This window comes from Pongo abelii, chromosome 4 (genome assembly GCF_028885655.2).
Source record: "Pongo abelii isolate AG06213 chromosome 4, NHGRI_mPonAbe1-v2.0_pri, whole genome shotgun sequence".
Taxonomy (NCBI): Eukaryota; Metazoa; Chordata; class Mammalia; order Primates; family Hominidae; genus Pongo; species Pongo abelii.
In genome coordinates this window covers 181243610-181270333 of record NC_071989.2, presented here as the reverse complement: position 1 = coordinate 181270333, position 26724 = coordinate 181243610, and the positions used below count along the sequence as shown (strand labels likewise).

General features: G+C 45.6%; 1 protein-coding gene across 3 annotated transcripts in view; it reads left to right on the top strand.

Moving 5' to 3' along the window:
* Window positions 1–26724, top strand: part of SH3PXD2B (SH3 and PX domains 2B) — a 129539-nt gene that overhangs the window by 50580 nt on the left and 52235 nt on the right. For all 3 annotated transcript variants that reach the window (XM_054556237.2, XM_002816199.6, XM_063724397.1), the window contains exons 4-5: window positions 9432–9508; window positions 22262–22353. In XM_054556237.2, the coding sequence (XP_054412212.1) occupies window positions 9432–9508; window positions 22262–22353 (169 nt within the window). The remainder of the gene's footprint in view (window positions 1–9431; window positions 9509–22261; window positions 22354–26724) is intronic.

Here is a 26724-nt window from a genome sequence, read left to right as displayed (position 1 = left end):
CTGGCAAAGTGTACAACCATGCTGGAATTTTCTTTCCTGCTGGAGAAAACCCTGCTGGCCAGCTGCGGCAGCCAAATGTCAATGCTCCAAAGCGTGTGCTTCAGAGTCAAACAGACTAGCCTGTGACCTCAAGCAAGCGACATCCCCCTCTGAGCCTCAGTTTCCACATCTGTTAAAAAACGGGACAGTGACCCCTGCTTCACAAGGTCCAGTTCCTGGCACATAGTAGATTCTTGGTAAAGGCAGAAACAGGGTCCTGGGACATGCCTTTGGAATCTCTTGGTTTTACATGTTAGAGTCCTCCTTAAATGACCATTCTGGATATTCAAGGTAAGCTGGACTCCAGATGTAGGTTTTTTACAACAAGAAAGGAAAGGAAGGCAGTGAGTTCTAACTCTTTACTGGATAAAAGGCAAACCCAGCTCTGGAAAACTACCCAAGACAGAGAAGAACTTGAGCCGACCCTCTCCCAAGCTCTTAAAAGCTTTCATGGTTACGTAATCCATCTCCACCAAAGAATTAATGAAAATGCTGTTCCCAGGGACTTGGTCCCTTCTCAAGGCACCCACTTGTGGCTTGGAGAGGTCCTGCTGGGCCCCAGGACCCTGGACCACCCCTTCTGAGCCACCTCTTAGCTTTTCCTCGAGGCTGAGGGTGAGGCCAAGGCAGGGAAGCACAAGAGAAGCGCCCCCTCTCCTAGGGGTCAGTTTTCTGCCAAGACTGCCGCGTCAGCAGAACAAAAGCAAGTCTCATGTTAGCACAAAGGCGGGGGAGGGGAGAGCAGCCTGCACAGTTTTCCATCCCAGCAGGAGCTGGGGAAGCCAACTTGGCAGAGGATGCTGCCTGAAAAATAGGAATTACAGTCTGGCCTTCCTCCACAGTGGAAAACAAAAGCCGACCGTTCCCACCAAAGGCTGTGCTCGCCTCTGAACACCCTTTCCCCTCCAGGAAGGCAGCTGGCTCACCCTCCTTCCCTGAGATGCACACAGAAACACCTCACGTCAGGCACAGGCCAGGGTCGCTGCCCATGGCACCTCACCAGGGAGGCCCTGGCCAAGGAGGTGCTGGCTTCCATGCCTACCGCTGGCCTCACAGTTCTGCCCCACGTCCAGGGCCTGAGCCACAACTCGGGCTCTGCTGTGGGTAAATGACAAATTGGCCCACTGGAGGCAGGTTTAAGAAAGCTGGGAGTTGAGGAAAGAACGTGCGCTCTGAATTGCAGAGTGCATGAATCATCTAAAGTCTAAAGTAACTGCCCCTTTGCAAGCACCCACTAAGGACCACCCCTGTGCTGGGTGTCATGGAGACGGCTTCTAAGAGCTAGGGGCTACTATCCCATTTCACAGATGAGGAGACTGAGGCTCCAGGAGGTAAATGCATTCCCCAAAATTCCCCCTATTGGGGGAACCCACCCCCAGTAATTCAACGTGGGTCCTTTTCTATTTTCCCTAAGTTTCGGCTGGTCTGAGAAATAAAGGGAAAGAGTACAAAAGAGAGAAATTTTAAAGCTGGTATCTGGGGGAGACATCACATGTCAGCAGTTCCGTGATGCCCCGCAAGCCGCAAAACCAGCAAGTTTTTATTAGTGATTTTCAAAAGGGGAGGGAGTGTACGAATAGGGTGCGGGTCACAGAGGTCACTTGCTTCACAAGGTAATAAAATATCACAAGGCAAATGGAGGCAGGGCGAGATCACAGGACCGGGGCAAAATTAAAGTTGCTAATGAAGTTTCGGGCATCTGTTGTCATTGATAACATCTTATCAGGAGACAGGGTTTGAGAGCCGACAACGGTCTGACCAAAATTTATGAGGCAGGAATTTCCTTATCCTAATAAGCCTGGGAGCGCTACAGGAGACCGGGGCTTATTTCATCCCTTATCTGCAAGCGTAAAAGACAAGACATTCCCAGAGCGGCCATTTCAGAGACCTCCCCCTAGGAACGCATTCTCTTTCTCAGGGCTGTTCCTTGCTGAAAAAAAGAATTCAGCAATATTTCTCCTATTTGCTTTTGAAAGAAGAGAAATATGGCTCTGTTACGCCCGGCTCTCAGGCAGCCAGACCTAATGGTTATCTCCCTTGTTCCCTGAACATCACTGTTATCCTGTTCTTTTTTCAAGGTGCCCAGATTTCATATTGTTTAAACAATTTGTGCCGTTAATGCAATCATCACAGGGTCCTGAGGCGACATTCATCCTCAGCTTATGAAGATGACAGGATTAAGAGATTAAAGTAAAGACAGGCATAGGAAATCAGAAGAATATTGATTGGGGAAGTGATAAATGTCCGTGAAATCTTCATGGACATTTGTTCTATATGTTCAGAGATTGCAGTAAAGACAGGCGTAAGAAATTATAAAAGTATTAATTTGGGGAACTAATAAATGTCCATGAAATCTTCACAATTTATGTTCTTCTGCCGCGGCTTCAGCTGGTCCCTCCGTTCGGGGTCCCTGACTTCCCGCAACATCTCTCCTTTTCTTTTTATATAAATGTGCCATGGTGATGAAGGCTTGTTCGTTCCCTCAATTTTGACGCAGGATTCTTTGACTGGTCCGGCACACTAAAGATAAGCCGATTAAACAGAGAAACATAATTCTAAAATTTACTACAGTGGAGCCCCCAATAGACTTAATCCAAGTCGTGGGGTTTAATCCAGAAAGATTTTCTGCTACCTGATCTAACACCTCAGCTCCAGGCACAATGGATAAATGAGCTTGAGAGGCTTCAAAAATTTGTTTCTTTAATTTAGTTATGTCCAATGATAAATTATCTTCCCTACCTGGAAGGTGTCTTTGACCATTTCCCATGAATGATCAGTCTCATTGTAGGAATACGGGGTGATACAGAAATCCGAAGTATTCCAATCGCACTGCATTTGAATGCAGTGTTCGAGACTTCACCACCCGATCTCCAAGTCAAATAACAGACTGTCTTAAATCATTAATTTTGATTAGCCAATTTTTGATCAATGCCTTGTTGAGAATTCCACATTTGGGTGGAATTGGCTTGCCAATCATTAACAAAATGAGCCGTTTGAGTAGATTGATGTAACGCCATTCCAGCAGTGGTGGCCAGTGCAGTGACTGTAATTAGGCCTATGATCACAGCGCTTAAAGTGAAAACAAATCTCTTAGATCTTTTTAGAATTTGCTGTAACACTTCATTAATTAAATGTATTGAGGGGGAGGATTCCCAGGGTCTGGGCAAAGTTACCGGAATCCAGATTCCTTCTCGAGCCCGAACCAACATTACACTTTTCCTGGAGTCAAAATGGGAGTTAATACAAGTGTATAAATGACAATTAATGCATTGGACAGTTGGATTGTTCGTCCAAATTTTGATATTTCCTACTAACAGCATGTAAGGAGGCTTAACACAACTCTGTGTGGGAACAGTCAGGTTGGAAGTAAGTAAAGCAGAATGTCTGGATCTACGGTGATACTGAGAGAGGGGGACGGTAGTGGGGACAACAGACAGAATAGTTTTCCCTTCCCATACTTGCAGTCCAGACATGGCAATGCCAATTTCCAAAGTTCTGGGTGTTCTGGGCTCAGAATGGGGAGTATCATATGAGGCCTCAGGGGGGTAATGCCTTTATCTTCCTATTTTAAGGGAAAGAACGAGCTGAACCTCCTATGCAAAGTAGAATGATGATTCTCATTCTCCCGATAAGAAATAAAATAAAAAGCCTCCAGGCATTCCCTTCTGCCAGAGGAGCAATTGTTTTTTAAATAGCCCTTTGGTGCCCAGTCTATTACTAAACCATATGAGTCATTTTTTAAATATTACTGCATGTGAGTTAACACAGTCTTCCCAAATTAAAGTTTTAGATAGGCCTTCAAAATTTTCAGGGCATGGTTTTCCTGCAGGTTTATATTGAAAGTATGGGGTATCTCCCATTACTCCCCCTTTCATTTGTTTTAAAAGAGAAAGGGAGAGGCCAGAGACCAAATGTTCCAGTTCCTCTGTAGCTGATCTGTCTGGAAGATAAGCAGCCGAGACTTGAGTTTCTAGATGGATGCAACCAGATGCATGTCCGAGGCACAGAGTGGGGTATTTATAACCCATGGTAACATTAAATGCAGTGTCTTCTCCTGGTTGAGCAGGGCAACAGTCATCTGTAGCTCCAGGCATCCACACACTATCATTAATATAGATTTCTGCAGGAACATCTATCCAGGTGAGAGGTCGAATAAGTGGAGGAAAAGGCACATAAGCCCAATAAGAATAATTTTGTGTAGCAGGTAAATCAGTGTGAGAGGAAACTGGTGAGACAGAAAGTATAAGGAGGAGAATAATTAAATAAAACCCAGTGTAAGCGAGATTGAGTGCTGAAGGAGGAAGAGAAGAACAGAGGGATGTTATTGTCAGGCTAATAGAAATGGTGAGATTTTTAGGTTTGTAAGGAGAAAAAGAAAGGCAATCAGGAGAAGTGGGATTAGTTAGATGGGTCTCCATTGCCATCAAGGAGGATTGAATCAGACCCATTGTGATTTGGTGTGCCAGCTTCTAAGGAAGATCTCACCTTGGCACAGATCTCACCATGTCTGAGGGCAGTCTCTGACACGGACGCCTTTTCCCTGTGGTTTTCTTTTGATGATCTCCTGGTGAAACACAAGCATACCCTCTTTCCCACGTTAAGTAGAATAAGAGACAATATTTAAAGGTTTGGGAAAACCCTGTAAGGCAGTAATTATAGCAATTAACTCTGCCTTTTGAGCAGAGGTATAAGGGGTAGAAATAAGCTTGTTTTTAGGACCTACATAACCAACATTTACATTGCTGGAGCCATCGGTGAACACTGTAATGGCCTCAAGAATGGGCTGATCTTTGGTTAATCGAGGGACCACCCAAGACGTCATGTTTATAAAATCAAACAATTTGTTCTTTGGATAATGATTGTCAATAATGCCAATAAAATCAGCCGAGTGAATTTGCCACAGTACAGAATGTTGAAAGGTGGCTTGAACTTCAAACCGATTTAAAGGAACTTCAATTAAATTTGGATCAAATCTGGAAATTTTAAGTATTCTACACCGAGCCTGTCCAATTAAGGTGGCCATTTGATCTAGATAAACAGACAAAGTTTTCGACACAGAATGAGGAAGAAAACACCACTTCACTAAATCATTATGTTGAACTATTAGTCGAGTAGGGGAGTGTAATGAAGCAAAAACCAGAAGCTGAAAAGGCTGAAACGGCTGTACTCTAGATAACTAGGTTGTCTGGATTCTTTCCTCTACGAATTCCAGTTCTAGTGAAGCCTCAGGGGTCAAAGGCCTGGGACTGTGGAGATTGGAATCTCCCCGTGGCGTAGAAAACAAGTTAGACAGTGCATAGGTCAGAATACCTAAAGTAGGTCTTAAATAATTAATGTTACCCAAAAGTTTTTGGAAGTCATTTAAAGTTTTCAAAGAATCTTTCCTAAATTGAACTTTTTAAGGTTGAATACATTATCGACCACCATTCCTAAATATTGAACAGGAGTGGTCTGTTGAATTTTATCCTGAGCAATGTGTAATCCAGCCTCTGTAACACGGCAGCTCAAACTTTGATAACAGTCAATTAATTCTTTATCAGTGGCGGCAGCAATCAAAATATCATCAATATAATGAAGAATATAGGCCTGGGGAAATTGGGCTCGAACTGGTGAAAGCACTGGCCCAACATAAAGCTGGCAGATTGTAGGGCTATTTAGCATTCCCTGAGGAAGTACTTTCCATTGATAATGAGCTGCAGGCTCCTGATTATTGATAGATGGTACAGTAAAAGCAAATTTTTCACAATCCGATTTATATAAAGGAATATAAAAAAACAATCTTGAAGATCAATAACTATGAGAGGCCAATTTTTAGGTATTAAAGCAGGGGCAGGCATGCTGGGTTCTACGGCCCCCATAGGTTTAATTACAGTGTTAATGGCCCTTAAATCGGTTACTATCCGCCACTTGCCTGATTTCTTTTTTACTAGAAACACAGGAGAATTCCAAGAGGAAAGAAAAGGTTCCACATTTCCAAGTTATAACTGTTCAGAAACCAAGTGAGTTAAAGCCTCCAGTTTTTCTTTAGAGAGCGGCCACTGCTGAATCCAAACAGGTGTGTCAGATTTCCATTGTAAAGGGATAGGATCAGGAGGTGTGGCAGCGGCCATCACTAAAAAGGATAACCTAAACCCACCCTGTTTTCTTTTACAGTAACTGGGAGGGGTTTAGTAATCCTTTCATGCTTTGGACTGAGACCAAGCCTAGGAACAAACCCCATGTTTTCCATCATATGCTGACTGGGAGCACTATAAGAGTTATGTGGAATATTAATTTCAGCCCCGCATTGTGCCACTAAATCTCTACCAAAGGGAATCGAGTTCCCACATGCACTTAGGAAAAAAGAAAGACCACGTTGGGCGCCAGATATCAGGGGAACCCACCCCCAATAATTCAATGTTATTTCACATAAGTTCTTTTCTATTTCCCTAAGTGTCGGCCGGTCTGAGAAATAAAGGGAAAGAGTACAAAAGAGAGAAATTTTAAAGCTGGGTGTCCAGGGGAGACATCACATGTCGGCAGGTTCCGTGATGCCCCCCAAGCCGCAAAACCAACAAGTTTTTATTAGTGATTTTGAAAAGGGGAGGGAGTGTATGAATAGGGTGCGGGTCACAGAGATCACTTGCTTCACAAGGTAATAAAATATCACAAGGCAAATGGAGGCAGGGCGAGATCACAGGACCGGGGCGAAATTAAAATTGCTAATGAAGTTTCGGGCACGCATTGTCATTGATAACATCTTATCAGGAGACAGGGTTTGAGAGCAGACAACGGTCTGACCAAAATTTATTAGGCGGGAATTTCCTCGTCCTAATAGGCCTGGGAGCGCTACAGGAGACTGGGGCTTATTTCATCCCTTATCGGCAAGCATAAAAGACAGATGTTCCCAGAGTGGCCATTTCAGAGACCTCCCCCTAGGAATGCATTCACTTTCTCAGGGCTGTTCCTTGCTGAGAGAAAGAATTCAGCGATATTTCTCCTATTTGCTTTTGAAACAAGAGAAATATAGCTCTGTTCCGTCTGGCTCTCAGGCAGCCAGACCTAAAGGTTATCTCCCATGTGATACTTTGTGATACGTATTCATCTACATTTCTTTCTTTTTTTTTTTTTGAGACAGAGTTTTGCTCTTGTCATCCAGGCTGGAGTGCAATGGCGACCTCCATCTCCTGGGTTCAAGCGATTCTCCTGCCTCAGTCTCCCGAGTAGCTGGGATTACAGGCATGCGCCACCAGCTAATTTTTGTATTTTTAGTAGAGATGGGGTTTTACCACGTTGGCCAGGCTGGTCTCAAATTCCTGACCTCAGGTGATCCACCTGCCTCGACTTCCCAAAGTGTGGGGATTACAGGTATGAGCCATCACACCCAGCCTAGATATTTTTTTAGCTGGTGAAAATCAGCAAAAAAAAAAAAAAGGCTTTCTCTCTTTTTTTAAGTTTACCTTGTCTACCTAGTTTCCAAATAGTGTCCTTTTGCACCAGAGCAAGTTGTCCAGTTGTTTAAAATGTTGGATTAGCCACATGGTCTTTTAGGGTGCAAATCTCCTTTACCACTTTGCATTGCAAATCTTTAAAAGTCAGTAGGGTTGTTTTTCAACATTCCTTCCAGTTCTGTCATATGAAAATTCTACTATACTAGCCTCTTTTTTTTTTTTTTTTTGAGACAGAGTCTCACTTACTCTGTCACCCAGGCTGGAGTGCTGTGGTGTGATCTTGGATCACTGCATCCTCTGCCTCCCAGATGCAAGTGATTCTCCTGCCTTAGCCTCCTGAGTAGCTGGGACTACAGGCACATGCTACCACACCTGGCTGAATTTTTTATTTTTTATTTTTTTTTATTTTTAGTAGAGACAGGGTTTTGCCATGTTGGCCAGGTTGGTCTCAAACTGCTGACCTCAAGTGATCCACCCACCTCGGCCTCCCAAAGTGCTGGGATTACAGGCATGAGTCACTACGCCCGACTCTTATTAGACTTTTCTATGCCATCCTATCCCTGCCTGCCCGAGCTTGATCTGTGGAGACAGCCATGTCACCAGAAACCGTCTTCGATCAATAGTAATCTCTCTTCACCTTGCCAGGCTCTTGACCCAAATTCCTCTTTTTAACCAACCTCCTAGGTCCAGAAATAGAGAGAGCTCTTAGTAGGTCTCCATGCTCTGCTCTCTGGAGCAGCTTTGGTCCTCCCGTGCCTTCCCCTTGACCTACCCATGGATACCCCCTGGTTGCTCTGCACGAGCTTGGTAGAGGTGCTTATCTCCATGCCCTGTGTCTTTGGCCCTCCTTTATGTCTTATTTCTGATTTCCCTCACCCCTGACTGTGTGGTAGATCCAGAATGGTGAGTCATGTGGTCTTAACCTTTAGTGCATATGCTTCACCACCATCTCCCCAAGAGAGGATATCCTGTCTAAACTCTCTGAGAACCCACTGATTTGCTTTAAACAGGCATCGCCCGTGACATTTCAGTGTCTTGGATATTTCCAGAGATCTTCAGTGGCATCATGTATATACCCATGTTTTTCTGTGACCCACATTCTCTACCCATGTGTCATATTGGTGGTTCATAGCCCCATGGCCCAAAGTTTCGGATGTCGTGAAGCAGGTCATGGACTCTCAGTTAATATTTGGTGAAATAGGAGAACTCAAAACCCTTCTCTTATGAACACTAATTGGGGAAGGAACTGGAAGGATTTGTCATCTTTGCAGGTGGAAGCCACATTCATATATTTATCAAACATTAGTGTCACAAAATGGACTGAGATGCAGTCAGTTCCTATTTGTGCAGAGCACATGACTGGTAAGACAGAAGAAGTGCTGTAAAAATAAATAATGTGTGCAGTCAGAAAGAGCCAGGAACTCTTAACCCCTATGAGGGATGGTGGTGGGGTTGCATGGGGAGGTGTCCAGGCAGAGGGGAGGGCTCAGAATGGTAGAGCATGGGGGTTTAGGGAACATGAGGAAAAGACAGAGGTAAATGAGGAAAAGGGAGGAAACTGAACTATTGCTGAGGGCATGTCTGCTTGTCCACTGTACTGTTCACCCAGCCAGAATCCTGGAGTTGGACAGGACCTCACACGCTCGGGTCCAACCTTCTTTCTTCATCAGGTAGGAGTGGCTTCCTTCCACAGTTGTTTCCAGCCTCCTTTATCTCACCAAAACTTATTCCATGGGTCCCATTCCCCCAAGCCCTTGTGTTAAAGCTGTGAACAGGGTATAGGGGACCTCACATGGGCGTATCCAAGCCCCACGGAAGTCCAGCAGGGGTACCTTGATCGCAGCCAGGAATTTTGGCACCACTCAGACCTACCCTAGGAACAGCCATGTCCACACCCTCTCAGGTTGCTGAGAGCTTGTCCCTGTTCCCTGACAACACTGTCTTTGCTCTCATCTTCTGCAGGTAAGATTCTCTTCAGACGAAGCCACATCCGGGACGTGGCTGTCAAACGCCTGATACCAATTGATGAATACTGTAAGGTAAGGCGGAGAAATGCCCACGCAGTCTTGCCTGTAGGTATATTCTGTTTTCTTTTCTTTTTCTGGCTACAAGATGCTCAACGATAAAAATTTATGCAATTCAAAGGAATGTAAAGAAATTAGGGGGAAAATCATTCATTATCATTCAACTTAGAGGCAACAGTTATTAAGGGTTTTACATATTTCCTTTCCACCTTTTCTTTATGTGCATTTCTTAATGATGTTGAGACCATTCTGTATGTGTTATTTTGTTGCCCTTTCTCTTTTGCCGTAATTATTATGTGAGAATTTCCCTACTATTAAAACATCCTCTTGACTGGGTACAGTGGCTCACGCCTATAATCCCAGCATTTTGGGAGGCCAAGGCAGGTGGATCACTTGAAGTCAGGAGTTCGAGACCAGCCTGGCCAAACATGTTGAAACCCCATCTGTACTAAAAATACAAAAATTAGCCAGGTGTGGTGGGACACACCTGTAGTCCCAGCTACTCGGGAGGCTGAGGCAGGAGAATCGCTTGAACCTGGGAGGTGGAGGTTGCAGTGAGCTGAGATGGCACCACTACACTCCCACCTGGGCAACAGAGCGAGACTCTGTCTCAAAAAAAAAATCCTCTTAAGCCTACTTTTAATGACCACATAGTATTCCATTATACATTCGTGCTTCCAAAGTTATTTAGCCAACCCCTGTTGTTTGATGGTGCAGTGGCTTCCTGTCCCTTGAACGTCCTAAACAGCAAGAGACCTGCCTTTTGGTTATATTTCATTTGACTTGAGGCTATAGTCAGGAAAGGAGCATGTTTTTATTTTGTTTAGCAGCTTTTCTTTGGTATTTGTTTCTCCAAGTTAAAATCACTAGCGATTCTGATGGGAGAGGGGTAGGAATAGCAAGAAATGTTTCTTAAATGGAGCAGTGAACAATCTCCCCCTCAGATCAGGAACAAAGCAAGTATGTTTACCCTTACATGTCTGTTCTACATTTTACTAGGGGACTAGCCAGTATAAGCACACAAAAAAGAAAGAAAAGGCATCCAGATTGGGAAGGAAAGAGTATTGACTCTTGACTCACAGATGACATGATTCTCTATGCAGAAAATCATAAGAGATCCATCAAAAAAATGCTAGGACAAATAAATGAGTTTAGTAAGATCAGGATAAAAGCTCAATATACAGAAAGCAGTTGTATTTCTATATCCTAGAAACAAATAATCCAGAAATGAAATTAGGAAAACAGTCCCACTCTCAATAGCATCAAAAAGAATGAAATACTTAGAAATAAATTTAACAAAAGAAGTGCAGGATTTATACAAAACATTTCAATGAAAATTAAAGAAGATCTAAATTCATGGAGAGACATTCCATACTTGTGGATTGGAAGACTCAATATTGTTAAAATGGAACGCCTCCCAGAGTGAATCTACATATTCAATACAATCCCTGTCAAAATCTTTTCTATAGGCTTTTTTGTAGAAATTCACAAGCCAATCCTCAAGTGTATGTGGAAATATAAAGGACCCAGAATAGTCAAAACACTTTTGAAAAAGAACAATGTTAGAGGAGCCATATTACCCATTTTCAAAACTCCCTACAAGGTACAGTAATCAGGCTAGTAGGGTACTGACAAAACAGGCATATAGATCAGCGGAACAACATTGAGAGTCCAGAAATAAAATCTTACAAATGTTTGACCAGTTGATATTCCACAAAGGTGCCAAGACAATTCACTGGGAAAAGGATAGTTTGTTTGTTTGTTTGTTTATTTGTTTGTTTTTTGAGATGGAATCTCGCTCTGTTGCCCAGGCTGGAGTGCCGTGGCGCCATCTCGGCTCACTACAACCTCTGCCTCCTGGGTTCAAGGGATTCTCCTGCCTCAGCCTCCTGAGTAGCTGGGATTACAGGCACCCACCACCATGCCTGGCTAATTTTTTTTTTTTGTATTTTCAGTAGAGACAGGGTTTCACTATATGTTGGCCAGGCTGGTCTCAGACTCCTGACCTCAAGTGATCCACCCACTTCGGCCTCCCAAAGTGCTGGAATTACAGGCATGAGCCACCATGCCGGGCCGAAAAGGATAGTCTTTTTAACACACAGTTGAGATAGTCACCTGTTGCATTCGTTTCCTGGGGCTGCATAGCAAAATACCACAAACTGGGTGGCTTACAACATCATTTAGTTTCTCACAGTTCTGGAGGCTGGAAGTCTAGGCAAGCAGGGCCTTCTAACCTCTCTCATTGGTTTATAGATGAGATGCCTCTTCTCCCTGTGTCTTTACAAGGTCTTTTCTGTACCTTTCTATGTCCTAATCTCCTCTTCCTTTAAAGACAGTTATATTGGATTAAGGCACATCCCTAGTGACTTCATTTTACTTTAAATTACCTCTTTAAAGATCCTGTCTCCAAATATATTCACATTCTAGGAGCTTGGGGGTTAGGACTTTAATATATGAATAGGGGGTGGAGAGCAAAACACTATAGCCCATAACAGCTATACATATGCAAAAAAAAAAAAAAAATGAAGTTAGACCCTTATCTCAAAATGAAGTTAGATCCTTATCTCATACCATGCATGAAAATCAACTCAAAGTGGATCATAACCCTAAATATAAGAGCTAAAACTGTAAAACTTCTAGAAGAAAACATAGGAGAGCCAGGCGCAGTGGCTCATGCCTGTAATCCCAGCACTTGGGGAGGCCAAGGCGGGCGGATCACGAGGTCAGGAGATCGAGACCATCCTGGCTAACATGGTGAAACCCCGTCTCTACTAAAAATACAAAAAATTAGCCAGGCGTGGAGGCGGGCGCCTGTAGTCCCAGCTACTCGGGAGGCTGAGGCAGGAGAATGGCGTGAACCCGGGAGGCGAAGCTTGCAGTGAGCCGAGATCACGCCACTGCACTCCAGCCTGGGCGACAGAGCGAGACTGTCTCAAAAAACAAAAATGAAAACACAGGAGAAAGTCATCATGACCTTGAGTTGGGCAGAGTTTTTAGCTATGACCCCAAAAGTGTGAGCCTTTAAAGAAAAACTGATAAAAATTGAATTTAATTAAATTGACTTATAGACTTCTGTATCTCAAAAAGTACCATTAACAAAATGGCCAGGCCAGTGGCTCACGCCTATAATTCCAGCACTTTGGAGCGCCAAGGCAGACAGATCTCAAGGCAGACAGAGGTCCAGGGTTCGAGACCAGCCTGGCCAACTTGGTGAAACCTCATCTCTACTAAAAATACAAAAACTAGCCGGGCGTAATGGCGCACGCTTGTAATCCCAGCTACTTGGGAGGCTGAAGTGGGAGGATGGCTTGAATCCAGGAGGTGGAGGTTGCAGTGAGCCAAGATCGCGCCACTGCACTCCAGCCTGGGCAACAGAGTGAGACTCCATCTCAAAAAAAGAGAAAGAAATGGCAAGCCATGGACTGGGAGAAAATATTTGTTAATCATATATCTGATAAAGGATTTGTATTGAACATACACAAAGAACTCAATAATAGTAAGACAACCTGATTTTAAACACTTCAATACAAATTTTACCCAAGAAGACATAGGAATGACTAGTAAACACATGAATAGATGCTCAATATCATTAGTCATTATGGGACTGCAAAATAAAACCATAACGAGATACTTCCACAGCCACTAGAGTTGCTTATAATCAACAAGACAGGACAATACCAAGTGTTGGTGAGAACATAGAGTAACTGGAGCCCTTAAGATAGGAAGCTACAAGCCGGGCGTGGTGGCTCACGGCTGTAATCCCAGTACTTTGGGAGGCTGAGGCGGGCGGATCACCTGAGGTCAGGAGTTCGAGACCAGCCTGACCAACATGGAGAAACCCCACCTCTACTAAAAATACAAAATTAGCCAGGTGAGGTGGCGCATGCCTGTAATCCCAGCTACTCAGGAGGCTGAGGCAGGAGAATCGCTTGAACCCGGGAAGTGGAGATTGCGGTGAGCCGAGATCGTGTCATTGCACTCCATCCTGGGCAACAAGGGCAAAACTCTGTCACACACACACACACACACACACACACACAAAAAGATGGGAAGCTACTTTGAAAGACAGTTTGGCAGTTTCCTCAAAAGTTAAACTTGTCATATGACCACTCTTAGGTATATACTCAAGAGAATTGAAAACTTATGTCCACACAAAGACTTGGCTGCCAATGTTCATAGCAACATTAATTCATAATAGCCAACAACTGGAAGTGATCCACAAGTCCATCAGCTGGTGCATGGATACACAAAGTGCGTAATATCCATACAATAGACATATCTTTTTATTTGGCAATAAAAGGCACTGGGAACATGCCACAGTGGCTTGAGCCTGTACTCCCAGGATACAGAAGGCTGAGGCAGGAGGATTGCTTGAGTCCAGGAGTTGGAGGCTGCCATGAGCCTTGATAGCACTACTGCACTCCAGCCTGGGTGACAGAGCGAGACTCCAGCTCTAAATAAATAAATTAAGCAATGAAACACTGGTAAATGCTACAAGCTGGATGAATCTCCAAAGCATAATGCTAAGTAAAAGAAGCCTGATGTGTACAACTACATATTGTATGATTCTGTTTATATGAAATTTGCAGAAATGGAAAATTTATGGAGGCAAAAAGCAGATCAGTGGTTTCCCAGACCTGGGGGTGGTAGAAGAAGCAAAGATGAACTGTAAATTAGGTTGGGGGCCATTTTTGAAGTGATGGAAAAGTTTTGAAACTAGATTGTGGCGATTGTTGCACAACTCTGTAATTTGCCAAATATCATTGATATTGTACACTTATAATGGGTAAATTTTATGGTATGTAATTTATGCCACAGTAAATCTGTTAAAAAGTATTAGTCCAGGCGCAGTGGCTCATGCCTGTAATCCCAGCACTTTGGGAGGCTAAGGTGGAAAGACTGCTTCAGGCCAGGAGTTTGAGACCAGCCTGGGCAACATAGTGAGACCCCCATCTCTACAAAAAAAGTGTTAAACAGAAGGGGGCAGTGTGCAGACAGATGATCCCTCTCTTGGCAGGAGACATCAAAGAAGGTCAGAAAACCTCTCCTGATTGGCGTCTGCTCTTTGTCAGTTGGGACCTTGTCTTATCTCTCCAACAACTTTGAGAAGTAGGCTTTATTTTTATTATTTTGAGACAAGGTCTTGCTCTGTCTCCCAGGCTGGAGTACAGTAGGGTGACCTTGGTTCACTGCAACCTCAGTCTCCTAGGCTCAAGTGATCCTCCCACCTCAGCCTCCTGAGTAGCTAGAACTACCAGCACATACCTTTTTTTTTTTTTTTTTTTTTTTTTTTTTTTTTTTTTTTGTGAAGATGGGGTTTCACCATGTTGCCCAGGCTGGTCTCAAACTCCTAGGCAGGAGTAAGTTGTATTATTCCCATCGTATAGATGAGGAGGTGGAGGCCCAGCAAAGTTACTTACAATAAGATTTTAGGTTTGAGGGTTAGAGAGTTGGACTCAAGCCTTTTACGCCTCCACACTCACATACCACTTACGGCCTCTAAGAAAGTAAAAATGCAAGGCCGGGTGTGGTGGCTTATGCCTGTAATTCCAGCATTTTGGGAGGCCAACGCAGGCAGATCACGAGGTCAGGAGTTTGAGACCAGCCTGACCAACGTGGTGAAACCCCGTCTCTACTAAAAGTACAAAAATTATCCAGGTGTGGTGGTCGGCACCTGTAATCCCAGCTACTCAGGAGGCTGAGGCAGGAGAATTGCTTGAACCCAGGAGGCAGAGGTTGCAGTGAGCCAAGATCATGCCATTACACTCCAGCCTGGGTGACAGAGCGCGACTCAGTCTCAAAAAAAAAAGTAAAAATGCAAAAGGCCAAGGTATTCAAATGTGTGTTTCTTAGAGCCAGATAAACCCAAACTCTTCTGTCTCCTAAGTACCTCGTGACAAAGGAAGGGCCAGGCCTAAGGGGCAGCCATCAGTGCTGCTGTTGCCTCCCAGCCCTCAGAGGAAGGTTCATCTCTTCCTTGTCACTTTCCAAACCTCTAGAGCCTGAAATTCCAATTCTGGAGATGATCTTCTTTTGTCCAGGCCCTGCTGGCAAGGACTATAGGGTCACCTTGCCTAGCCAGGAAGTTCCAGTTCATAGCTTCCCCAGAATCTGTTATCCCTCAGCCCAAATCAGCCTATTCTGCTTCTTCCCCAGCCCACCTGACTTCTCTCCAGAGTCAGACTTTCCTTGCACCCAGGGCTTCACCAACTCCTGGACTTTTGGTTTTGAAAAGGAAATTTAAAATCCGAGAGTAATACAGGATAGCAGCAGCCTGATGCTTGAAATGGTACAGAGATAATGAATTCACCTGGACTAACCACAGGGAGGAAACTGCTTATGTTAAATGAGCCACGTGGAAGTTACTACCCCCTGCCATTAATGAAACATAATAAATAGAGCGGATATTTGGAGTTTTTTGGCCAGTTTTTTTTCCCTGGGCTCAAGCTTCAAGGGAACTGATGAAATGATCCCTTTCTTTTATAGACTACATAGGCTGTTACATGACATTTGGGTATCTGTTACTGACATTGTTGTGAACCAACTTAAGCCAATTTGATCTATCATAACTGGCTTTATTTTAGTAGAAAATGAAGGTCTCTAATAGATAGAGATAGATGAGAGCTATAGATGATATCCCAAAGCTAGCTACCAGGTGTATATTACAATGGAAGAAACTTTCTGCTGTACCAGATCTATTGTAAAATTACAGTAATTAACATAGTGCAATATTAGCACAAGGATAGACAAACACTTGAAACAAATAGAAAACCCAGAAACAGATCCATGTGTATTTGGATGGACACTGTGATACTGACAAAGGCAGCCTTGCAGATCATTCCTCAATAAATGGGTATCCACATGGGAAAAAAACAAAAAAGATAACTAACCCCTGCCTCACACCACACATGAAATCATTTCCAAGAAAATTAAAGACATAAATGTAAGAGGCAATATTACAAAATGTTTTAGGAGATAACATTAGGAAAATATATTTATAATCTCTAGGTATAGGATTTCTAAAGATACAAAAAGGATACCAAGCACAAAAAGATTGGTTTATTTGAATATATTAAATTTAAGAACTTCTGTTCATCAAAAGACACAATGAAAATATGACTTAGCTGAATCCTGTCACACATACAAGCATTTATTATCAAGCCACCTCATAAATAGCCACTCAAGTTTTTCTGGAAGCTCCTTGAAATCCCAGTTGTCTGTCTGACATTTCTTTGCATGAATGATTCCTCAAGGCAGATGCAACCACATTCTAGAGGCAGGATCAGCTCATCCTAACCGTGGTCTGACAGTAAAATCCTCAAGAAGAGGCTGAACCCTAAATCCTAGACCCAGGGCCCCGTTCTGAAGGGTGTACAGTACTGGGCTCACCAGGTTCTGTTTGTGCAAGGGCCAGAGTGTCTGAGAATATTTCTAGGAGCATTTCACCAGTAGAAAAAAAAATTCTTTCTAACAACAGTTAAGCTAATGAATAAAGGCTGTGGTATTGATCCACAATGAAGACAGCTAAAGCCCTGAAGCAGCCTTTTCTGAAGTGTGGACTTCTGATTAGAGTCTTTCACTTGCACCAGTGTTCATTCTCAATGAGGAAACTTCAGGTAGTAACTAACCATCATACGGTGTAGCTTAAATCGAACACACATGCAAACGTACACACTTGTGAGTGTGTGTGCCCATGCTGTAGTATTTTAAACTATGGGCAACGTAACAGTAGTATTTACCAGGCTCCAGTCACCTGAGACTTCCCTTGTGGAATTCTGTCATACACCACCCACCTATATTATTATTCATATTTTTCTTCAACTCACTTTTTGAACTTCTTCAGATTGTGAGACTGACTTGCTGCCTACTGTGCTAAGAGGGCTTCCTGACTTTTTGAACTTCTGAAAACAATATATCTTAGAGAAAACTTTATATCACAACCATAACATAAAACTGGTATTGGCTGGGCACAGTGGCTCACGCCTGTAATCCCAACACTTTGGAAGGCCGAGGCAGGTGGATCGCTTGAGCCCAGGAGTTTGAGACTGGCCTGGGCAACGTGGCGAAGCCCTGTTTCTACTAAAAATACAAAAATTAGCCAGGCATGGTGGTGCACGCCTGTAACCCCAGCTATTCAGGAGGCTGAGATGGGAGGATCTCGAGCCCAGGAGGTGGAGACTGCAGTGAGCTGAGATCCCACCCTGCGCTGCAGCCTGGGCCACAGAGCCAGACCCTGTCTCAAAAACAAGCAAACAAACAAAACAAAACAAATGGGTATCATGTGCCTGCCATAAAAGTAAAAAATAAAAACAATAAAACAACAACAACAACAGAGAACGTTTTTAAATCTGGCTAGCTGCTGTTACCTGCCTACCAGAGGCTCTGCAGAGCCAGTCCTGCTCTCAGGAAGCAAGTTAGACAAGTGTTACTTCTCTGGGGCATTCTTTTTTAAATTAAAGAGAGTTGAAAGAGAATTGAGAAAACATGAACCTTCTCCCTAGCCAAGGCATTGTCATTTAACATAATTATCTGGCTGCCTCTGAAATCGCCTTTGGAAACACTACATTCTTGTACCTGGGGCAGTATAGAGAGCCAACAGGGTTATCCAGTGTCCATCAAGCAGCTAATATATGATGGAAACCATACAACCACTTCCTCACTTATTCTATAGCACAGCCCTCCAAGATGGGTGTTCTTTAGCTCTGCTTTGCAGATGAGTAGACTGAGGCTCAGAGAGGCAGTGAGACTTGGCCAGAATCTCACAGCCAGGAAGTGACGAGGCCAGAATCAGGAGATGGTTCTGTCTGACCTTTATTGTTACCCTCTGCAAGCAGGACTTGCTCTCCTCTCTCGTGCCTGCATCAGCCACATCTGTCCAAAGCACCAGGATCCCTTCCAGAACAGGACTGAGTTTGCTGGAGCTGTGGTTCTTTGTCACTACTGACGGAACTTAGGACTATCCTGGAGTCTTTCAGAAGCAGAATGGTTTCTCAGCCCCAGGTCATTTTTTACTGGTAGCCAAGTCCATCCCAAATGAAATGGGCCAACATCAAAACATTCAGCCCTGACTTTTATTAGTAACTTGACTTCTTTTATGGTTTAGGGGTTTGGTTTGGCTTTTACTTCCTAGGCGTAGCTCAAAACCAGAAGAGAACTTGGCATCATCAGGAGGTTTCCATGGGCCTCGTTGTCCCTTCCCCTTCTGGTCCATTTGGGGCCTCTGCCCATCCTGGGAGGCTCCCTCCAGGCAGAGACAGTGACCACCTCCAGGGGCCATGCCCCACACCCACCCAGCTCTCCTCTAACAGAGACACATGGCCAGCTCCGGGCTGTTCCCTCATGTTATCTAGGATCTCCCCAGCACTGTCTAGGCACATAGGGAAGGTGGAGGAGGAACGGCTGCCACCCTGCCGCCTTTTGTGGATTTAAGGTAGAGGTTTGCAGTCAGCTTTTCCTGGACTCTCTAGACCAAGCCACCTCAACAGAGCCTCCATTTCCCCATCTCTTAAATGGGCCAGCCCAGGGTTACATAAAGTGACACAGATGAACACATTTCAGGAGCCACCCAGTGCTGAGCCAAGGTCGAGGAGTGCTGTTATTGCAGTCTTGGGGGGAAGCCGCAAGATATTTGCACACAAAGCAGCCAGGACACACCACAGTCCAGCATATAATCAGCTCCTTCATTATGTGGCTTCAACTGCAAGGGCTGCAGGATTTCAGAGGAAAAAGAGGCCCATGGGGAGGGGGGAGCAGACAGCAGCTCATCCAGGCCAGAAGAATGACCACTCACTGCTCGGAACCAGAAAAAGAAGGGGGACTAGAAACAGGAGGTGAGGGAGGAAAGGGCCTGCTCCTGTCTCTGGGACTCCCTGATTCAGCTCTGGAAACAGTCCTTAAGGATTTGCTGCAGAGCAGGAGCTACTTAAAGTCTAATTTTAAAAATCGGTGAGCCCTTTAGTCACCCCTCAGAAGGGTGGAAGGGTGGACAGTGACCAGGAAAGGTGCCCTACTAGGCCATCCACGTCCCTCATGATGTGTTTATCCATTCTGAGTCTGGAGCAGATTGCAGCTTGGGGGCTTAAAGTTAGAGCCTGACTCAAAGTAATGTAGGGTTGGCAACCCAAGTGTCCATTGACAGGTGAATGATAAGCAAAATGTGGTGTATCCATACAATGGAATATTACTCAGCCTTTAAAAGGAAGGAAGTGTTGACGCCTGATACAAGCATGAACCTTGAATGGATGAGCATGCTAAATGACATCAGCCAGACTCAAAAAGACAAACACGGTATGATTCCACTGATATGAGCTACCTGGAATCATCAGTCCCTAGAGACAGAAGTATAATGGTGGTTGCTGGGGGAGGGTGGAAGGGTAGTTGTTATTTAATGGGTACAGAGTTTCAGTTTTGCAAGATGAAAAGAGTTCTGTGGATGGATGGCAGTGCTGGTAGCACAGCAGTGTGAATGCATTAATTACTTAATGCACTGTACAGTACACTTGAAAATGGGTAAGATGGTAAGCTTTTTACTGTGTGTATTTTACCACAATTTAATTTTTTTAATGGGAGAAATAATTGTGTAGGGTGAACATATCCCCAAAGCCCTGTAAAAGGTGCCACACTGGAGGCCTCCGTTCATCTCTCCGTTGGTCCACAAGAGCCCAGTACTGCTGCAGCGTTGGCACATCACTTTGGGAGTTGGGTGGTGTGCTATTAAGGGCTGATTATATAGAAAATGCAAGACACAGGCTGGGCGCAGTGGCTCACGCCTGTAATCCCAGCACTTTGGGAGCCGAGGTGGGCGGATCACGAGGTCAGGAGATCGAGACTATCCAGGCCAACATGGTGAAACCTCATCTCTACTAAAATATAAAAAATTAGCCGGGTGTGGTGGCACGCGCCTGTAATCCCAGCTGTTAGGGAGGCTGAGGCCGGGGAATCACTTGAACCTGGGAGGCAGAGGTTGCAGTGTGCTAAGATAGCACCACTGCATTCCAGCCTGGTGACAGAGCAAGACTCCGTCTCAAAAAAAAAACAGAAAGAAAGAAAGAAAGGAAATGCAAGACACATCTCTTCTAGCCCAGACCCCAGACTCAGGCTCAGCATGGTGAGAAGGCTCATGAGAGGCACCAGGGAACTGAGGCCCTCTAGGAGAGAACAGAGTCCAGCCTCATGCAGAGCATGCACTGCTTGGGCAGCTTGGCTGGCAGAATCACCTGTGCAATTCATGCGTATGCACACGTGTTCTCTGCACAGGTGTGTGCAACAAAAGGTATGCATGAACCACCTGAACCACCCTCAGATCTGCATCCTCATTACCCTGGTCCAGGGCCCAGGCCAAAGGAGGCTTAAGTAAATATTTGTTAAACTGAGCTGTTTATTCATGATGGCCATGTCTGAGTTTCAAATCCTTTAATGAGCAGAGTGTACCCTGCACTTCTCTTGTATTTGGCACAGAAACTAGTGCAGTGCTGAGCACAAAGAAAATGCTCATTGAATCATTGAATGAATACCTGCTAGTAGATAAACGAGCTTTGTGGAGGTTAGTAGATAAACCAGCTTTATGGAGGGCTACACAGCCAGTGAGTCGCTGGGGCAGATTAATGTGGAATTTGGCCAGTGGAAGATCTATTTCAACCCCTCATTAACTTGGAGACTTTGGACCTCTATCCAAATCATAAAACAGTCCCTTTACTTTAATGCTTCAGATTCGTGAGTTAAGACATATATGTGAGCATGTTGGAAATAACCTAGATTCACCAGTAGACAACAAGTTGAATAAAGTATGACACAGCTGTACAAAATCCAATATCCAGTATAGGTGACGTTATAGAAGAATAATGAAATGAGCCAGGTGCAGTGGCTCACACCTGTAATCCCAGCACTTTGGGAGGCTGAAGTGGGTGGATCACTTGAGGCCGGGAGTTCGAGACCAGCCTGGCCAACATGCCGAAACCCTGTCTCTAATAAAAATAAAAATAAAAAATTAGCCAGGCATCGTAGCACATGCCTATAATCCCAGCTACTTAGGAGACTAGGGCACAAAAATCGCTTGAACCCAGGAGGCAGAGGTTGTGGTGAGCTGAGATTGCTCCACTGCACTCCAGCCTGGGTGACAGAGCAAGATCCTGTCTCAACATAAATAAATAAGAATAATGAAATGGCATGAAGTTGACAATTTATAGCTAAGTGAAAGCATCGGTTTACTAAATAGCATGTACAGTATGGTCTGATTTTGCCTAAATATGGACATATTACTTGAACAAATATGCCTATAATATATGCGAGTATATCATAGTGTGTGTGTGTGTGTGTGTGTGTGTGTGTGTTGTTCCCCAAACCAGCAGCATCACCAGGAAACTTTTTTAGAAATGCACATCCTCAGCCCCCTCCGCAGAACTACTGAATCAGAAACTCGGGTGGGGCTCCACGATCTGTGTTTTAATAAGCCCTGCAAGTGATTCTGGTGCCTTCCCGAGTTTGAGAGCCGCTGGCGGTGTATGGCATTCCTAACACCTGTCTCCTTCCTTTGCTTTTTGGTTTTGCTTTTGTGTTTGTGTGTGTGTGTGTATGTGTGTGTTTGAGACAGTCTCGCTCTGTCACCCAGGCTGGAGTGCAGTGGCGCGATCTCGGCTCACTGCAACCTCTGCCTCCCAGGTTCAAACAATTCTCTTGCCTCAGCCTCCCGAGTAGCTGGGATTGTAGGCGTGTGCCACCATGCCCAGCCCCCTCTCCTTCTTTGCACTCACCTGCGTCTCTTTTCTCCAGGCCCTCATTCAGCTGCCCCCCTACATCTCTCAGTGTGATGAGGTGCTGCAGTTCTTTGAGACAAGACCTGAGGACCTGAATCCCCCCAAAGAGTAAGTTTGTTTGTGGGCTTCCCCAGATGGAGCCCCACAGCCCTCCCTCCTGCCAGTCCAGCCACCCCCAAGTAAAGCAAAATGCAGCCAAAAGTGGGTTTCGTCGGCTGAGCCCCTGTGAGACTGCACTTCACTTAGCCTTCAGAGTTGCTGTAAGTGGGTAGTGATCATCCCGTTTGACAGGTGAAGGAAACTGGCTGAGTGCCACTCCTGTCATCCCATCATACTCTGCACCTGGCCACAGCACTTAGCGAGGTGTGTCGGAACTGGGCAGACTGAGCCTGTGAGGCAGGGGCTGAGCCGTAGATTCGTCTAGCTTCTGTCCACAGAGGTGGGTGTGCTCAGGAACTGCCGGGGATGTGAATGCGGGAGCAACCCAAACCGACGAAGACTCCACTGCCAGTGAGCAACAGGGCCGGGATTTCATCCTGACCAGCCAGGCTCTGAAGCTCTCCAAAATGCCCACCACAGCCCTGCCTCCCTGTCACTTCTCCCTGCAGTGGACAGGCCACTTGCCCAGACGCCTGTCACTACACAGCCAGCAGCCCCAGCCACACAGTGCACACCACATAAAACTCAAGCACCGCCTGCCTACCCGCACTTACACACCAACACCCTGGCCTGCCCGGGTGCTTTGGGGAAAGCAGGAAGGAGTCTGGCTAATGGAGAAATAGCAGTGAGGAAAAGAGATCAGCCCAAGGTGCTGGGAGTGTCCTGGGGTCACAGGAGCAAGAGCAGGCAGAGTTTGGGGTCCGTCTGGGCTCTTTCGAGAAGGGCTGAAACGTACCAGCCAGGCTCTGTTCCAGAAGTAGATGCTGCTGCTCTTGGAGCTGCGTTCGCTGGATGCCCCAGGAAACAGCTGTAACCAAGGCTGAGTTTGCTGAGCAGCCAGCGTGGCGGGCAGTGTGCCGAGCACTGTATGTGTATCGAGAGAGAAAGACACATGCTCCCTTTTGGAAATGATCTGCTGGAATCACAAAAATTTTTTAAATAGACTTGTGAAGAGAAAGCATGAAAGTGTTCTAACAAGTGAAGTCAGGCCATTTATATTTATACACACACACAGCAACCTCCAAAATCGAGTTCACAGACCTCCGAGTGCACCGCTCAGGACTGATGGTTTGCTAGCACACAGATGAGTAGACCTAAGTTTCTGCAATAAATATATCCCAATATGCACCGTTTTCTGTGACGAGCACCGAGTGAGTAAATACAGCTTCTCATAGTGAGTGCACAGAAGTGCGTGGTTTTGGAGTTGAGGGAGACTGTAAGAGGCAACAGTAAACGTTTGAATCAGATGTCACAAGGGAATGCCTTACCAACACGGGAGCCAAGACACAGTTTCATGAATTTAAAAATAGTCGTAAAGATACAGAATAATATAAATCTGATCATTTGGAGTGTTTCGCTCATGCTGGCTAATGTTTTTGTTCTTAGTGTCTTTGGCGTTGGTGTCTGGTAAGCATTTCCCAATTTGTGTCACCCTCATGAAATACGGGGAAATATTCTCAAAGCACCTTTGTCTCCAGTCCTCCCGGGCTTGCAGGATTGAACTGCCATTCAGGCTCATAGCCTCTGGCTTCAGTTATAATTTCTACACAAGGTAAATCAAAGGATACAGAGCTTATTGTGTTCCCTTTCCACTTCATTTTCTCACAAAACTGCCCGATAAAAACTGTCATTCCAGCCGGGCGCGGTGTAATCCCAGCACTTTGGGAGGCCGAGGCGGGTGGATCACGAGGTCAGGAGATCGAGACCATCCTGGCTAACACGGTGAAACCCCTTCTCTACTAAAAGTACAAAAAAATTAGCCGGACCTGGTGGCGGGAGCCTGTAGTCCCAGCTACTCGGGAGGCTGAGGCAGGAGAATGGCGTGAACCCGGGAGGCGGAGCTTGCAGTGAGCCGAGATGGCGCCACTGCACTCCAGCCTGGGCGACAGAGCGAGACTCCGTCTCAAAAAAAAAAAAAAAAAGTCATTCCCTCACGCCTGTAATCACAGCGCTTTAGGAGACTGAGGGGGAAGGATTGCTTGAGCACAGGAGTTCAAGACCAGCCTGAGCAACATAGTCAGACCCTGTCTCTACTAAAAATAAAAAAAAAATTAGCCGGGCATAGTGGTACGTGCCTGTAGTCCCAGATACTCAGGAAGCTGAGATGGGAGAATTGCTCGGGCCAAGGAGGTTGAGGCTGCAGTGAGCAGTGATCGCCGCCACTGCACTCCAGCCTGGGCGACAGAGGGAGCCTCTGTCTCAAAAACAAAAACAAAAAAACCTGTCATTCCTCTCTTACAGATGAGGAAGCTGAGGTTCAGAATAATAAAAGGGACTTTTAACAAAATAATAATGAAAGAGAGGCACGGTTTGGAAGAGGTGAAGGTGAATTTTCCCCAGGTCAGCCTGAGTCTGAACCTAAGCTCAGTCCCACACAAGAGGCTCACTTGATAGAAAAGAGCCTGAGTTTGGAATCTAGTACACCCAGGTTCGAATCCTGCCTCTGCCACTCCTGGGCTGTGTGGCCATGGGCCTCCCTCACTTCGCTTCCAGGCTTCCACTTGCTCTATTGTGAAATGGGAATAGCTGTACTTTTTGGGGTAATGGTGAGGACTGAGTGACTGCCACAGGGAAGAATTCTAAGACCATGCCAGCTGCCCAGGAAGTGGTGGCTCATGGTAGTGCCCCTCTTGGAATGACCAGACATTGCTGTCTTTATTCCAGCACTGTCTCTTAAGAGTTGATCAAGATGCCCAGCCTGATATACCCTCAGCAGGGAAAATTGCCTGACTACTGTCTTAGTCTGTTCCACCTGCTATGACAAAAATACCACAGACTGGGTGGCTTAAACAAAAATGTATTTCTCACTTTCTGGAGGCTGGAAATCCAAGATCAAGGTGCCAGCTATTTCAGTGCCTGCTGAAGGCCACTTCCTGGTTTGCAGATGTGTCCCCACATGGGGGAGAGAGAGAGAGAGAGAGAGAGAGAGAGAGAGAAAGCCAGCTCTCTCATGTCTCTTCTTTTTTTTTTTTTTTTTTTTGTAGAGACAGGGTCTGGCTATGTTGCCCAGGCTGGTCTGAAACTCCTGGGCTCAAGCGATCCTCTTACCTTTGTGTCTTCTCATAAAGGCGCTAATCCCATCCAGGGGCGCTCCACCTTTATGACCTAATTACCCCCAAAGGCTCCATCTCCAAGCACCATCACACTGGGGTTAGTGTTTCAATATATGAATTCAGTTTATAGAAGCCACTTTCCTTTTTTTTTTTTTGAGAGGGAGTCTCGCTCTGTCGCCCAGGCTGGAGTGCAGTGGCGCGATCTCAGCTCACTGCAAGCTCCGCCTCCCAGGTTCACGCCATTCTCCTGCCTCAGCCTCCCGAGTAGCTGGGACTACAGGCGCCCGCCGCCACGCCCAGCTAATTTTTTGTATTTTTAGTAGAGATGGGGTTTCACTGTGTTAGCCAGGATGGTCTCGATCTCCTGGCCTCATGATCCACCTGTCTTGGCCTCCCAAAGTGCTGGGATTACAGGCGTGAGCCACCACGCCCGGCCTATAGGAGCCACTTTCAAGCTGGGTGAGATTGGGCAGGTTTTTCTGCCCCTTGCCTCAGTCTCCTCTTATGTAAGATGGGCCTGGTGACACCTCCCTCACAGCATTGCTTGGGGAATCAAATGAGAAGATGTAGAGAAAATCACGTGGAACTGCTCAACGGACCATGTTGCCCAGGGGCAGAGGAAGGAGCAGACAGCAGCCACGAGGGTCGTATTGACATTGGTGTGCATTCCTTGGGCCCCTGGATTCAATGATAGCCAGATTTTCTTCTACTTTAACTTTGGGGAGCATCTTGGACCACTTAGAGATTCCAACAAAAGCTTTCTTCCCTCTTCCTGGAAGAGCACCTGCAGTTTCAGGAGGTCCTCATTTGTGCAGAATCCTGTACATGGACCTGAGGTGAAGAAGCCCTGCCGTGGCAGCCCTTCCCAATGTTAGTGCTGAGATGCCTCTGCCCTCTCCCTGGCGAGGGTGGTTGCAGTGGCCCTAGCCTCTGAGCAAGCATCAGACCAACTTAGACACACAGAGGGGAGAGGGCCAGGCCAGGGGCAGCTGCTGTGCTTGGGAGGAGTCTGGTCATCTTCATTCAAGAAGGAAGGACACTCGGGGACAAGGGGTGTGAGCCAGCCCTGGAGAGGAGGTGGGAAGTCCTGGAGGCTGCATGGTGGCTTTGTGGCACTCTCTGGCTTCCTGTCTTTGGTGGCAGAGGCAGCCTCACTAGCTTGCTGGTTTGGGCTTGCAGAAATAGCGCAGGACAGGAGCTCTCAGCCCATGCTGCATCCAGCCAAGGGCACTGGCATTATTCATTCATCAGCCAGATAGGGAGGGCC